This window comes from Primulina huaijiensis, chromosome 3, assembly GCF_012295235.1.
Source record: "Primulina huaijiensis isolate GDHJ02 chromosome 3, ASM1229523v2, whole genome shotgun sequence".
Classification (NCBI taxonomy): Eukaryota; Viridiplantae; Streptophyta; class Magnoliopsida; order Lamiales; family Gesneriaceae; genus Primulina; species Primulina huaijiensis.
The window spans coordinates 18841087-18857113 of NC_133308.1; the positions used below are offsets into that span (position 1 = coordinate 18841087).

Sequence of the window (16027 nt, forward strand, 5' to 3'; positions counted from 1 at the left end):
TAGTTAGACACAAGAGCATCAAAAGCATCAATTCTATAACAACTATCAGAATGCAGTGTGTGCTTAAGTGCATTAAAAACATCAAAAGTAATCTCTTCCTCCCCCACTCTCAATCTCAACTTCCCTTCTTGAACATCAATCAGGGTCTTGCCAGTCACAAGGAACGGTCTCCCCAAAATTAAAGGCATCTCCATATCCTCCTCCATGTCGAACACCACGAAATCAGCAGGAAAAATAAATTTATCCACTTTCACTAGCACATCCTCAATAACTCCATGTGGATACTTGACAGATCTGTCTGCCAGCTGCAAAGACATCCTAGTTGGCTTAGGCTCTCATAATCCGAGCTTTCTGAATACAGATAAAGGCATAAGATTAATACTTGCACAAAGATCACACAAAGCTTTGTGAAAAACAACATCACAAATCATGCAAGAAATATAAAAATTCCCTGGGTCTTTTAGTTTCGGTGGGATTTTGTTTTGCATCAAATCAAACCAATTTTCAGTTAAGTTCACCGTCATGTGATCCTCCAATTTCCTCTTATTAGCTAATATGTCCTTCAAAAATTTAGCATAACTAGGCATTTGCATCAAAACATCGGCAAAAGGAATATTGAAATGCAATTTTTTAAATACCTCAAGAAACTTACCGAATTGTGCATCAAGTTTTGTTTTTTTCAGTGCTGTAGGAAAAAAGGGGAGGTATAACAATTTTAGATTGTGCAGTGTGTGCTGGTGTAGTGTTAGAAGTCTTACCTTTAGAAGTCTCGGTCTGTTCATCCGGCACTTGATTTTTTTCTTTTTCTCTTGACTCTAAAATTTTTCCACTCTTCAACTCAATGGCCTTCACTTGCTCTTTTGGATTGGTCTCGGTGTTACTTGGCAAGGTGCCTAGCTCTCTACTCGCTATCATCTTTGCTATCTACCCAATCTGATTTTCTAGCCCCTTTATCGATGCCTCTTGATTTTGGAGTCTAGTTTCAGTGGACGAGATAAACTTAGACATCATTTGCTCCAAATTATACTTTTTTTCTATAGGAGGGTCAGATCTGTACATCGGTTGTTTCCCATATGGTTGTCCTTCTTGTGGTCAATTCTGACTGTTTTGACCACCCCATGAGAAGTTGGGATGTTGCTTCCATCCAGGATTATATGTGTTCGAATACGGATCATTCTTTGGAGGGTTTTGGATTCCCACTTGATTCACTGGTGCCCCTTCTAGCACATAAATAGGACCACTGTCTTGACAGTCCTTAACATAGTGTTCCCCTCCGTATTTTTCACAAAATATCTCTTGAAGACGCATAGTCGTGCCACCCATATTCAAACCATCCAGTTTCCTGTTCAAGACATCGAGTTGTGCAGTAATAGCGGAAAGGTCAGTTACCTGGTGAACTCCTGCACTTCTTCACTGGTTGCTCCTTTCAGATTGAGGATGATAGCTGCTAGTAGCCATCTCCTCCAATAAATCGTATCTTTCCTCAGCAGTTTTTCTCAGTAGGTTTCCACAAGCAGCAGCAGCATCTATCATAGTACGATTAGGAGTAAGCAAGCCATAATAAAATGTTTGAACGACTAACCCAAGTGGCAGTTCGTGATGAGGACATCTTCGTAATAGATCCTTGAAGCGCTCCCGTGCCTCATATAAAGACGCTTGCTCGAATTGAGCAAATGTGGTGATGTCTGCCCGCAGTTTCATGGTCTTAGATGGAGGAAAGTATTTGATAAGAAACGCCTTTTCCATATCCTCCCATGTGGAGATCGAACCTACAAGCAAACAATTTAACCATGCTTTAGCTTTATCACGTAAGGAGAAAAGAAATAAACGCAATCTAACAGCATCATCAGAAACTCCATTAAAATTAAAAGTATCGCAAATTTCCAGAAAATCTGCGATGTGCGTGTTTGGGTCATCTACAGCAGACCCTCCAAACTGGACTGTATTCTGAATCATCTTAATTATTGCTGGCTTGATTTCAAAGTGGTTTGCCCGCACAATAGGCCTCACAATGCTGGGGCGTGCTCCATCCAAAGAAGGCTGGGCATACTCTAGCATCGGTATGCGGCGTGGCATCTCAACATGTCTATCATCATGGTGTTCCTCCTCATGCTCATGCTCATGCTCATGCTCGTGCTCGTGCCTCTCCATCAGTTCCTTCAGTCTTGCTACTGTCTTCTCCTGCAAAAAGTTCTTTTAATTTCAGGATCAAACTGCTCAAGCTCCACGTCAAGTGACTTTGGCATGCACTGGAAAAGATATCTGTAATATAATATGGAGTGTTAACTCAAGAAAAATAAAACAATGCTAAAGAAAATAACTAAAAATAAAATTGTGAATTAACAGTCCCCGACAACGGCGCCAAAAACTTAGTCGAGCAAAACTTGCATTGTGGAATCCTTAATAAAAATATGGTTTTATATGCTCAAAATTAATCGCAAGTTCACGACGTCAAGTAATAGTATAATGTACGTGAGTACGAGTATCATTCAACTGAAGACTGTATTTGAAAATTATTATTTCAATTATTAAATCTTTAGCAACGAAAATTGATTGATTGTTTATTACTACTATGCTTAAATAAATATGTAAATAAAATGATTCAAGAATTGAATAATGAAATATAATATCTAAAATGGATGGTTAAAATTCAATGAGAAATGAATTTGTTGAGAATTTCAGTTCACCTACCCCTCGTTAATTAATTAATTTGTTCGATAGTGATTATATGCTTCCGACAGGATTTTCTATTCAATTGAACACACTCTCTCGAGCTATGCAAAACTAATTCTACTCAATGAAGTAATTAAATGTCTTTAATTATTTATCAAGATTTAATCGCATGTCGATTTATGAAATCCCCTAATTTTCGCCCTACCGGACTATGACTATCGGCGCGTATCTAATTTCATATATCTATGTAAATTGTGGATCCACGGATTATACTACTCGTTCCTATCACAAGTTATTCTCTCTAACTCACTCGCAATATAAAAATGTTATTAAACTTAGTTACCCTCTAACAACACGATAAAACAATAGTACATTCAAGAAAAACACAACAATCGAAATATAAATTAATTAGATCAAAGTTTGGGGTAGGATCCCCTTAAATCCCAAATATTTAAAGTTAGCTACTCGAATTCATATTTAAAATAAACAAAACAAGGTTTAAATGATAGAAACTAGATTAGAAATACTAGGCTAGACGAGATCTGTGAAGAACTGTGGCCGGAAATCTTCGAATCTTCAACTTCAAGCGCAAAACTCCACACCAAGGCTTGTGGTGGCTGCTGAAATATGTCTGAATGCCTCTAAAATCGTCCTCCCAACCCTTCCATATCATCCATATCCAAAAAAATAAGGTAAGGAATCGTCCAAAAATTTTTTCCAAAAATACAGGCGCGCCTGGGCGGACATAAGTTTCTGCCCGGACGGATGGCTTGCGCAGATTTTATTTTTCACATTTTCTTTGACACGCCTGGGCGGACATAAGTTTCCGCCCGGGCGAATAACTTTCGCACAACTTCTTTTTATCACATCTTGGAGGCGCCCGGGCGGATGACTTTCACATTTCTCCCTTTTATTTTCAATTTCTTCACAAATCTCTTGCATTTTCACCAACTAAACACATGAGCAACAAGAAAACATAAATTATGCTAACACAACACAAAATGCATGCAATCTAAATGATAAATGCAACACACTGCGACATAACATGATAAGAAAAACACGTAAAATCCACCTATATCAATGGTACCTGCCACGACATCATTTGAGTCATCTGCCTCTTTCTGAGTCATTGCAAACACACGAGCGTTAGGCTTATTTTCCTTTGGCTTGCTTGGGGTAGTATCAGTATTTGACTATGTCTCTTTCTTAGGCTCGCGACAATCAGCAATTCGATGTCCCAACTTCCCACAATTGAAGCATGCACCAGTCTTTCTTTGGCATTCCCCAGAATGGCGGTTATTGCAGATGGGGCACATCTTGGCCTCTTGGTAGGTTGGACTGGATGAAGCGCCTTTGAATGACCCACTGGACTGATTTGGTCTTTTGAATGGCTGCTTCCTTTGAAAAGATTGTTCAGAAGGAGGTCGCTTATTCTTGTTCTCATCCTCCCAGCGCTTGATGCTTGTCTCGGCTCTTATTGATGCACCCATTAGATCAGAAAAGCTCGTGGGTTGGTAAACTACTAAAGCTGACTGGATACGGCTATTCAGACCACGCGTGAACCGATGCATTTTCATGGTATCATCATCCATGATAGTGGGTGTATAGGTTCCAATGGAGTTGAACTTTGAAGTATACTCCACCACAGACATATCCAAAGTTTGAGCGAAATTTTTGAATTCACTCAACTTCTGTATTCTCACTTCAGCAGGGTAATACTGTTTCAGGAATACCTCTCTAAATTGTTGCCATGTGATTGGTCCATCTGCTGTCAAAGATGGTGAGACCGTCTCCCACCATTTGGCTGCTTTTTCTTATAAGAATGGTGTCACCACATCCACCTTGAACTCGTTGGGAATCTCGAGTAGGCGGAGTTGGGTCTCGATATTTTTGATCTAGTTTTGGGCAATTTCTGGGTTCGAGTCTCCTTTAAATGTTTGAGTTCGATTCTTTCGTAGAGACTCATAGTGGTACTTGACCCCATATGCTGGAGGTCCTGGTGGTGGCGGATTGCCGTTGGCGTTTGTGTTATCCAACCCTTGGTTGGTAGTGGCCGCAATAGTTGCTATGGCCATTAAGTCGACTTGACTTAGGCCCAATCTTGGTGGTGGTGGTGGTGGCGGAGGTAGGTTCCCTTCATTGTCAATGTTATTCTGGTTGTTGTTGCGATTTCCGTAGCACGGGTTGCGGTTGTTTCGTACCGGTCTTCCGTCCATGTCCTACAATGGTACAAGATTCTAAGATATTTGTTTACCAACATATATAGGAGTTAATCATGAACTGAAAACGACCATTGACAAAACCAAATAAACTTTTTATTGATTCAAACGAAAAGGGAAGAAATACAAATCTAAGTTTTAGGAAGCACAAAAGGAAAGAAAATTCATGATAAAACAAATGGATTAAAAATCCTTATTACAACTAGTTGCGACACTAAATCCTCAATCATCTAAATCTCGCCATCTCCTACTGCTTCGTCTTCCATTGGCTCTTCTATTGGTTCCATTTCAGGTTCCAAGTCGATAAGGGCATCTTGAAGTTGTTGAACCTGATTTTGTAAGTGTTCATTATGCATATTCAGATGCTGTACCGAATCTTGCAGTTCTTGAATGATCACTGCATCTTGCTGATATCGTTAGACCGCTATAAAAGAGGTCTGCTCCAAGAAAGCCTGGAGATGAGCTTTCTATTCCTCCAGCTCATGCTTCTCTTTTTGCAGAGTATGTAGAGTTGTAATCAGTTTCCCGTTGTCTTTCTGTTCTCGGACGAGAGATGCTCGGAGATCCTTAATGATAGTATCTTTGTCAGAGACGGGTATAACACTCATGCGAGCCGTGGTCCGAGTACGAGGCATAGAAGAATTTGAAGCCATTTCCTGAAATAAAACAAATGGAAAGGCTTAGAACAATAAAATAAGATGGATATCAACGTTAACGGATAGTTTAAAGTGTTTCGACACCCGAGAAAATTTCCAAGAGTAGAAAGTTCGGAAATTTTCATAGGGAATTCATGCTCCAAAAGGATTCAGCATGCATGGAAGATGTTATTCATGTGCTAGATTATGATGAGGAGGTCAAAATAAGACTGAACCCGAGGCACCACGCTAGGAAGTTTAATTAAGACTCCTGAGTTACTTGGTAACTAGATTTTTCTTTTGATATCTTTTTTATTCGTAATATATGCAAGTCGGGAAAATTCCAGCCGGATTTTGGATCTGGCGGCTCTGATACCACTAAAATGTCATGCCCCGAAACCGAGACGTACCATCGACGTTGTTTAACAATTTAAAATCGTGTAACAACAAGCCACGTAGTACATCAAATAGCCAAAATCCAGTCTATTACATAAATGAATAATCGTCTTTACAATGCGATTACAACGAAATGCGGAAGCGTAAAACACAATACTACAACTAAAAGACAGAATGACAAGACTGTTCTTGGATTGGCTTCATCACCATCCCCAAAAGTATTCTTGTTCTTTATCTTCGATTTGTTCCTCGTTCTTATTTAGGGTGAGAATGTAAAAGGTGAGTATTTGGGAAATACTCAGTAAATGGGGGTCGATCGTGCATAACAAATATCAAGGTTATAATTATACGAATACATTATCAAAATTTCAATAATAAGCATGTTGGATCAAATACGAACAAAATACAAAAATAGCACTGAAAATCATCTCATTTTCATGGTTTACTGATCAGTCTTCTATATGTTACTCCTCTAAGGAGTGAGGCCAAAAGAACGGTTATTATAACCCGCTGCATCAGGACCTTAAACAAAACATATCAAATATCGGAATTTTCTTGTCATTTCTAATTTGAATCATTACAGTGCATTTCAAAGATTTCAAACATGATTTCAAATATTATAACTAATATCAAACAACAAATTGTTCAAAGGTTTTCATAATAATTAGGAACGAATATATTATGCTGATCGAATTTTAAAAAACATACATAGCGTATTTTTAAGCAATTGTGGACATACCTATGAAGAACAAGTATGTCGTTGTATATATATATCGAGTAATACACTTATGAAATGCAAGTGTACGTAAAAGTATAGCAAAAGCCCACTTACTTGATGATAATATTCAAAGATTTGAGGGAAAGACAACTAAAATTCAGACACGAAAGCTGCTGGATTGCGTCGAACAGGACAAGAATTCGGCTGCTGCGGTGCTTTGAAAATGGACAAGAATGAGTTGCTGAAATGCTGCTGGAAGGTGTGATTTCTCCTACCCTTTTGCCACTATTTATAGGCTCATGTAAGGGAGGTGAAAAGGCTACCATTACAACCCTGTTTATGGCCTTCTTAATGGCCTTAAACACCATTAACATGTTGTTATGGCTCTTCAAATTCCTCTTTGAATTCATGATTTGAATGTGTTTTTAATTCATGGCTTTGTGTGTTAATTCTTTGGGTCTTCACAGGATCAATTTTTTCCTCATCAAATTTTTTGTTCAAGGTTGTTATTTCTTCTGTTATATTTTCTGAAAATTTAAGATATAGAGGGGAATGCATTTTAGAGGAAAAAATTAGTGTTTTTTAGCTACAAAAATTAGTTATTTTAAAATACTTAATAATATAGAAGATTTGAGTTCCATTCAAGAAGACCGGCTCATGAATATAAATCTAGAATCTGGAAGTAGGAATTAGCGGACCCTGAGAAGGAATTGCAGATGTTGAAATTTGCTCTGGCTTCATCAAAGAAGGATCATGAACAGCTCCGGGATGACATTCAAGTGGAACTAAATAATGAAAGTTGATCTCCTTATTCGATCTTTTCATTAAATGGGTTGCTCCTATGCTTAAATTGTTTTAGAACTCGGGATCACCGAGACACGATTTTAAATAACAAAAATGAGCGAAGAACATCGACGAAGAACTAATGGAGTTGAATAGGACAGTTGATGAATTGACTTGTGAAACTGGGGAGTCTGCAATTCAGAAAATACAAGATGAGATCAAAAACTGCAAGGCTATCCATGAGTGTTTGGATCGTCCTAAAGAGGGGTATGTCTTGTAAGCCTATTCTAATTTGTATTCTGAAACAGCTTTTGTTATGCCACACCAAAGTGTGTTGTATCCAAAGAAATCCTGAAATGCTTCCATTTATTTTGCAACCAATGCATCCAAAGAAATATCGAAATTCGGCATCGCAAGTGTCCTGGTTGTGGAACTGGATTTGGCCAAAACAACTTTCGATTTGTAAAAATTTAACTGAGCCCCCGTAGATTCTGTGAATTATAGGTTAGCATGTTAGATTAACTTTTGATTCAAGGTTAACTGTTCCAAAACTTTGTGGCAATGCCTTTTTGCATCAAAGCTCTGCATGTACTGCCAGGGACAGATGGACAGTGTGCATTAGGCCTATCCACAGTTTATATCAAACCATCAACATACTCTTAACAGTCCTTTCATTAATTTGCTAAAATGTATACCGTTAATTATGTTACAACACCTTTCATGCATAATACTAGTAAATTAAATTTCACACGACAACAAAAGCACTCGAACAACCTGTAAAATGCTTAACTGATCCCAAAAGACCCTTTGCAGCACCAAAATGCCGAATTCTATACACACCAGAAGACGCAGTTTTGGGTATCCTCCATTCTAAAGTTGCATGACTCCGAGTGCTAAGTTTAGAAGGCCGAGACCATATAAATCTTAGGCAAAAATCATCGTCATCATAAGCTGGTTCCCAAGAATTGCTGCTACCTTTAAGAATCTCTACAAGAGCAAATGTGCCTTCAGTCATTAGGTCATTTCTGGGACACGCTGACCAGAAAACCACCGTCACGTTGTCACCTTTCTTGAAAGTGGCGTTCTTTGGTACATCTAAGCTTACGTCTCCGAATTTGACACCGATAGGAGTTGCATCCATCACAACCGGTGTGAGTAAACTAATTTGTTTTTCTAGAAGATCGGGAGGTTGTGGCCCCGGTTCGACTGATTTTCCACTTATAAGGGCAGTTGCAAGCTTCTTGAACTCTTGAATATAGCCGGTGAGAGTATGTGGGCCGTATAATGTTGATGCACCCTGATGCGCATCATAAAAAACAAAATCAAATATGTCTCATAAATTGTTAAATAATCCATCTCAAATATTCTCCACTACGTTTGGTCATCATATTGGATTGCATTTCAAATACAAATCCAGACAAAAACCTCTAAGATCTTTATTAATTGGAGGATAACTTATATTATACTAAACCAGTAAGTGTGTTACAAGTCCGTGTCGAGATTAGGCTCACCAACAAAAACCTCAAAAATCTTTGTTAAGTGGATGATAATTGATAACCTGTATTAATATATTATCCTAAACCAATAATAAGTGTGTAATATGTTGCATCCGGATTAGGCTTGCTGTCGGACGGTCAAATTTGTTCTATGGAAGAATATATGTGACATCTAAGCTTTTTGCTAGCTTTTGTTATTTGCTTAGACCAATCAAAAGGATCTATGCCTGGTTTTTGAAATGTTTGTGATGTGATCAAGAGATAATTCAAGGGTCAAACTTATAATGATATTAATTAATCAGAATTAATGAATGATGACTTACCTCGTATCTTTGTATCTGATACTCCTCATGCGTTGTTACATACTGTGAATACGCATTTGTCAACCCAGCTATGACAACATGGACATGACTACCAAATTCAGTGCTATTTCCACTTGTGATCACTGTTTTCACAGCATCACGGAGCCGTCTTCCAGCCATTGTGGAGAATTCTGCACAGGACATGGTAGAACAAAAAAGTATTTAGCTCCTAATCATGTCAAATTAAGTCCCACAGAGAAAAACATAAAGGAGTAATGATTTAAGAGCGATCAAGAAACAAGTTAACAAAACTATTCAAAACATGACCTCATCTTGTACAAGTCTGGCATATTGGGCTCCATTAGTAATTATTTTAAACACACCCTTAATTTTAACAGGCATAATATTGAGAATGCTCGTTGAATGAGCAATTCAATAAGAGAGCTCGGATCGAATCGGTTTCGATCCGAGGAAGAATCCGCACGAATCGGATTTTTTGAGGAACGTATCGAGAGAGAATTTATTAGTAGGAGACAAACCTTATGCTAAAGAAAAAGAACTTCTTGTTTCAGAAGGTGAATCCATCAGATTTGATCAACCATTAACGAGTACCATTACCCATTGATAAATCCCTAACTTTAGGTCTTTTTTAAAATTTGATAAATATCCTCTTTAACTTCTATTCTAATGGACTGAATGCCAGATAAGTTCATGTACACAAACACTTCCAATTAACTTTTGTACCTCCAGGTACACTGAGAATGACCAGTTGCCCTATCCTCAGAATTTGGATTGGAACTATTGAAGGCTGCAAAAGAGGAGAAAAGCACTAAAGATGATAAATTTATGATTCTCAGGAGGGTGGGAGATTAAGGGGGAGCAGGGAATATTAACATACTCAAAATTTAAAAAACAATGAGAAAAAAAATACCAGAGGCCACAAAACCTGAGAATCTAATTCATCTCAAATAAATATATTATTCAAAATGCATCTAAAAAATTCAACCACATTGGTCGAAACCCATTTCTTTAGATTGTTCTGTGCAATTACGGCATTAGCATGAACGCAAAGTCAGAACCCTTCAATTCTCTCACAGAATCAGTGTTGGAATTTGTTGAACTACTCAAGATGCTCTATCAAGGGTGATCAATGTTAAACTACTAAGGTTACAAAGTGTTTTATTGCATTATTTGCCAACCACAGCAATAGCTCGAACTCCTGAGTTCTGTTGCTCTCTGGAATTGTGTGAATGTGTTTTTACCCCAAAGTTTTTAAGGTCTCCCAGTGGGACGCAGGGCAATTAGATTGACTTGCATTTGTTCTACTTTACATCCTCAAAGCAAAGTTAATTACCTCGTAGATGAGTAACACATCTACAGAACCACACACAGGGACCAAAGCAAGCAATATATCAGTTATGTTTTGATGGAACCAAGAAGTGAATGCTTGGATCTTTACATAACTACTTCAAAAGCAAAGTAGAAAAGATTTCAAGGCCGTTACTACAAAAACAAATGATTCGTGGTAGGATTACAACTTACTGCCCAATCATAAGGCTCCTTCATTTCACCAGTATCAAGAAGAATGGGTTTCGGATCATGGCAATCAACTTGTTCCTTTTTTGGTGTTTTGAGTAAGTTGCGCACCAGCCTCCAAAATGCATTCCCCTGAAGAGAGAACATTAATATATGATAACTTGAAGCATAAACTCTAGAAACAAATTCAAGTGCCATACTTTGTTGTCCCCTTGCTTAAAATCAAAAGCCCCAGGTCCATCAGTTGTACCAGCAGCAAATGCAAACCCCATTGCTGCTGGACAGGTTTTTACAACTTCATCATTTCCCCCTTGTTTGGGAATTGTCACCTCAAGGTTGGAGAAATCAACATGAGCATGGCGATAATCAATCTTCCCCTTTAATTGTTCTGAATCTGAATTGAAAAGTTCCACTGCTTTTCTAAATTGTCTTTCTCCAACAATGCGTGTACTTTCAAATTCGTCCGGATACCTGTCATGTAGTTGAATATAAGATTTTCATATTTTAGTGTACACAAGAATTATCTGTTCTCCAGTCAGGCAGAAAGTTGTGATTACGGTAAAATTCCACAAAATCCTAAAATATGGAAGCACACATACCCAGGTCCTCGACCGTAGCACAACTCATTCTTTCCATCACATGTGCTATGATTGAAATCACAAGACAATCCAGTATCAATGCAGAAGGCCCCGAGCACATTTGGACTAACATCGCCGCAATTGGTTTGACAAAATGCAGATACAAATCTTGGATTATCAGCCTGCCTAAGAGAACTTCTTACACGTCTTGCAATGCTCGTAAATCTGGTGGTTGACTTACCAGACAGACGCTCAAAAGAAGCAGCAAGTTCTAGTAACTCATGATCTGCATAGGACCGCAAAATGAACAGTTAACAAAGCAGAATAATTAAATTCAGTTTTTAAGTATTGTGCCGAGGTTCATTCTTAGGCATGTTCATGCCTACAAAGATCAAGGTGCTATGCTGTCTTTACTTGACAAATAAATTGATCATCAGAGGTAGACACAGAATAATAGATTTGAGTAGGAGTAATGGAAGCCTACAATAAATTTCTTCCAACAGTATAATTTCACAATATATAGCAAAATGTAATGCAAAGTTCTAAATCCAAATCAATATAGAACATTACAAAGAAACACAGTTCCTCCTAGCAGCAACATTCTTCAACATCAAAATCTGAGTATCATTCAATAACAGAATGTGATATTTCTATGAACATGTAACGACCGAAGCTTTGTAGCCAGGCTCACATGTTTAAGCCCTCAAATGAAAATAAACCGATTCATTGATCGTTTCTCGAAAATTTACAGCATTTTTCTTAACATATCAAACTATTCTTTTCACGATGCAGTGGCTAAGTCAATTTAAGTTCATATTTTGAAGTCTGAAGTTGAAAGGGTGACGTGAAGCAAAGAACGAAAGAGATTCCCTGCTATTACAATTCTACACGCAAAACAAACACCATGTTGTATTTGAAGATGTTATACAATATCGCAACTTGTTTTGTTAATGATCCAAGAACTTACGGTTGTCGTTGACAGACGAAATAATGTTTGAGACTCTTCGGGTGTTTTCATCAACTTCAGGAATGATAGAAGATGAAACGCCACTATTCTGATCAAACCAATCTTCCATAAAGCGTGCTGCAGCTCCTTTATTGTCCCCACTGATCAATGAATTTGTACGACTCATAGATGTTCCATGGGTAGCAAACCAATTGAAACTTCCCACTGGGCCCCATTCATCATCAACAAATTTCAAGAGGGTCATATCTTTATCAACATTATACTTATATTTACCACGTTCAGTGGCTGGATTGTTGAGATAGGCACTTGGACTACGGTTAATGCCAGCATCCAAAAGCTCCCCTGTTATTTGATCCAAATATTGGTGAATATGATACGCAGAGATGTCAATAACTTCTTTAAACAATCCACTTTAACATATTCAGTGATACTTGAGATCTGTTCCTTCTAAGGAACCATAAGATCACGAATCATAAAAATAAAAGTAGAGACTCAAGGCAGATATACAGATCACTCATTCCACTTAGGCATACGCATTAACATTCACATTAACAGACTATAAGAACTACTCTATTACCTTTATTCACATATATTGATCCTGGTCGAAGATTGTCATGAGCTTGGATGATGGTTTGCTCAATTCCATCAACAAGGGCATCAAATGATTGACGTACAAAACCAAGGGATGTTACAAGATACACAACATATTGAAGATAGCCAGCAGGGCCAGCATGGGTGTGGATGCCACTAATGGCTACATTGTTCTCGTTATAGAGACTTCCATACCTGGAATAGCGAAAATGAACATCTTTCATATCAAATAGCACAATATTAACGAAACTACTATTACACCCATAAACAACTACACAAAGCAAGGTAACAACTCTTTTCAAAATATGCTCAGTAAACTATGCTTCACTGTGACTTGGGTTCCGCTATATATAGCAAACGCAGACGAGACTAGTTGGTTAAGAAGAAATACTACCTCGTCTTCAACCTCTCGAGGACTTTTATTGTCACAAGTTGGGATGCCATACAAGCATCGAGATTCACAAAAGCGATCCTGTTCCCCTGCGGCTCTGCCACAATAAAAGCACGAGCTCGCAACCTGAAGTGAACACCAGATGCAGTCTGTTCCATGTTAGCATATCCCATCATGTTAACATCAGCTGCTGGTCCAGTTATGTCATAGCTTCCAAGCCCGAGTAAATAGCTAGAAGCTGATTCTACCGATCTCCCATTCTCTACCAAGAGTAACAAAAACACTGGCCACAAAATCATTCCAATAAATCTCGCCATGGTAAGTCAAACAACAGCACCGATTGGCTTGATCAATCGCTTCTCAGCATTTCCTAACCAAAGACAAAATGATGGAAACAGGAACATAAACACACGCGAGATGGTATCAAGGTGGCAAAATATTAGTTTTAGCAGCACAACCTGGAACACGATATCACATAACCAACAAGAAAGAAGAAGAAAACACAAAACCCAAATCTTCACGGCAGCTTACCTAATCAGTATCGAAAATGCTCAAATTAACGAGGTCAAAATCTCGCTCAACCGTGTATAAATTAATCCGCCAATAATCGAAGCAGCAGGATCAGACAAAATTTATTCGGTTTCGCCGTCACGATTAAGCAAGAAGCAACCTGAAATTACCGGACAAAAACAATCATTTCGCGACGTGCACGCTCCGCTTCAGCAGTACGTACAAGACACAAAATCTTGAAGAGTACATGAACACGTACCTTCGAAAAAACAAAAAAAAATAGTTGAAATCGTGACTCACTGAGCAAGAAACTAGAAGATTTCCAGCGACGAAACCACTTTATAGGTGAATTTTGAAAGCTTTTCTTTTTGGTGCAGGTGTTCGCAGGTAAGAATAAATGAGAAATTTCCAAAACGAGTTTTACGGAAAATTAATTATTATTAATGATTTTATTCAATAGTAATTTATTATTCAATAGTAATTTATTATTCAATATAAAATTAATCGTAATAATGAATTTCAAGGAACTAAAATAGTGTTTAAAAATTTCAATAAATATTTTTTTAAAATCATTTTCAAATATTACTCAAAATATATTTTAGAATAGATTTGAAAGTTCTATAAAAATATACTACGTTTTGTTATTTGGGTATTTCTAAATATAAAAATGAAGAGGGGATTTTAAGATTATAATTATGTATTCACTTCAGTAGCTAATTAAATATCGAAGTTTGAAATTGACAGTAAAATGTGTTAATACTTGATTTTGAAAAAAATGATAACTTCGGTTTCAATCAAATAAAATGTTGTCACGTGTAACACATTTGAAATTTTCTAGTATATTAAACTTGAAGCACCTATACTATTACATATCTAACCTAAAAAAATACTCATTCATTTCTATTGTTATTCAAAGAAAATACTCATTCTTTTTGAACAACAGCCATCTCAATTCGTTGTTCAAAAAGATATTGAAAGAATCCCATAAAGACTTCATTAATTCTGGTGTCTCAATTTGGGCACAAGTTTAATCACTATTTTGCACAAATTCTCCCCAAAAAAAAAATTAATAACATTAACATGGTTTTGAAATGACATGATGGATAGAAAAATGAATGAGACAATGATTATCTTGCTTGCTACATTCGAAACAATTTCATGATATTTAATAAACAGATATCCTCTTCTTCATAAGATTGTCATCTATATATACCACGACGTCCAGAAAAACATCATCCAAACAACATTTGGGTGTTAAACATATGCTTCCATCAACTAATAAATCAAATTAATCACGACACTCATAGTCCTTCTAAGATCGCATCTAGGTACAAGACTAGATATGTCAATAGGAAGGATATAGGATGGGTATGGCTAAACCCAAAACCTGTCTCATGAAGAAAACTTTGACTCATTACCCGTCTCACCTCGTTAAATATTCTTCGGACCCACCCCACCCCGAATACGAAATGGGGTCGGGCAGACCTGCGAGACCCGTGAGACCGAATTTTTTTAAAATCAAGACAATAATCTTCTTATCACATGACTTAATTATGAAACAAACAAGCATCTAAATACAACACAATAGAAAACTAATTCATGTATTCGACCACATTTAATAATAACAAACAAAATATTTTCACGACGTAATGAATTACATAAAAAAAAAAGTTACTAGCTCTCCAAAAAAAAGTCTTGAAATCCCCAAAAATAAATCATAACAGAACTTAAATAGATCAATGTAAAATCAACGAGTAAGAAATCTTTCAGACGCATTCTTCATAATCATCTTCCTCTTCATCAAGAATGGTGGGACAAGTTGATAAATTACTTGAATAATTACTTACAAAATTAAAGTGAGAAAGTAAATTGAAAAAATAAAACTGTAATTTAAAATCGTAAAAAAATGTAATTTAAAGAGAGAAAGTACAATAACAAAATTAAAATGAAAGTAAAATAACAAAATTAAAATGTGCTTTATTTAGCTTCCACCTCACCTCACAACCATCTTCGCGAGCACATCAATTTATATCCACGTATATGGGACGTGTATTATAGGACCAATGACCCGCCCATACCCAGACGAGTCTCAAAAATTGGACCCGAAACCCGTCCCATGACCTATTTAATATACCCAAACCTGACTCGTCTGGGACGGGTCCATTCCGAGTCTGGGTAAAACCCGGACCCATTTACATCCCTATACAAGACAGTCATGGAATTGGTATTTCC

At 37.3% G+C, this 16027-nt stretch overlaps 1 protein-coding gene and 1 non-coding gene across 4 annotated transcripts; one reads left to right on the forward strand and one right to left on the reverse strand.

Moving 5' to 3' along the window:
- The first annotated feature begins 1591 nt into the window (after positions 1–1591).
- Positions 1592–1697, forward strand: LOC140974672 (small nucleolar RNA R71). Its single transcript, XR_012174830.1, has one exon. It is a non-coding gene; the product is annotated as a small nucleolar RNA R71 (small nucleolar RNA).
- Positions 1698–8078: 6381 nt separating this feature from the next.
- On the reverse strand, positions 8079–14230 carry LOC140973586 (neutral ceramidase 1-like). Of its 3 annotated transcripts, none has more exons than XM_073436514.1 (11): positions 14096–14230; positions 13817–13955; positions 13289–13655; positions 12881–13089; positions 12304–12645; positions 11358–11622; positions 10959–11229; positions 10765–10890; positions 9967–10030; positions 9244–9413; positions 8079–8721 (listed from the first exon to the last, which is right to left on the reverse strand). In XM_073436514.1, the coding sequence occupies exons 3-11, from the start codon at positions 13600–13602 to the stop codon at positions 8170–8172; spliced, it is 2313 nt and encodes a 770-aa protein (XP_073292615.1). In that variant the 5' UTR covers positions 13603–13655; positions 13817–13955; positions 14096–14230; the 3' UTR covers positions 8079–8169. The 3 variants fall into 3 exon arrangements, with proteins under 3 accessions (XP_073292615.1, XP_073292617.1, XP_073292616.1); XM_073436516.1 differs by having other exon boundaries at positions 13289–13743; XM_073436515.1 differs by lacking the exon at positions 14096–14230 and adding an exon at positions 14055–14073.
- Between the last annotated feature and the right edge of the window lie 1797 nt (positions 14231–16027).

What these genes read in the sequence shown, in the direction of transcription:
- LOC140973586 (XM_073436514.1), bottom strand. Translation starts at nt 13,602, where the DNA reads ATGGCGAGATTTATTGGAATGATTTTGTGGCCAGTGTTTTTGTTACTC. An exon ending in TGCTACGGTCGAGGACCTGG is followed by an intron (nt 11,230 to 11,357) that starts GTATGTGTGCTT and finishes ACTACATGACAG; the next exon opens with GTATCCGGACGAATTTGAAA. An exon ending in ATCAGATACAAAGATACGAG is followed by an intron (nt 8,722 to 9,243) that starts GTAAGTCATCAT and finishes GATGCGCATCAG; the next exon opens with GGTGCATCAACATTATACGG.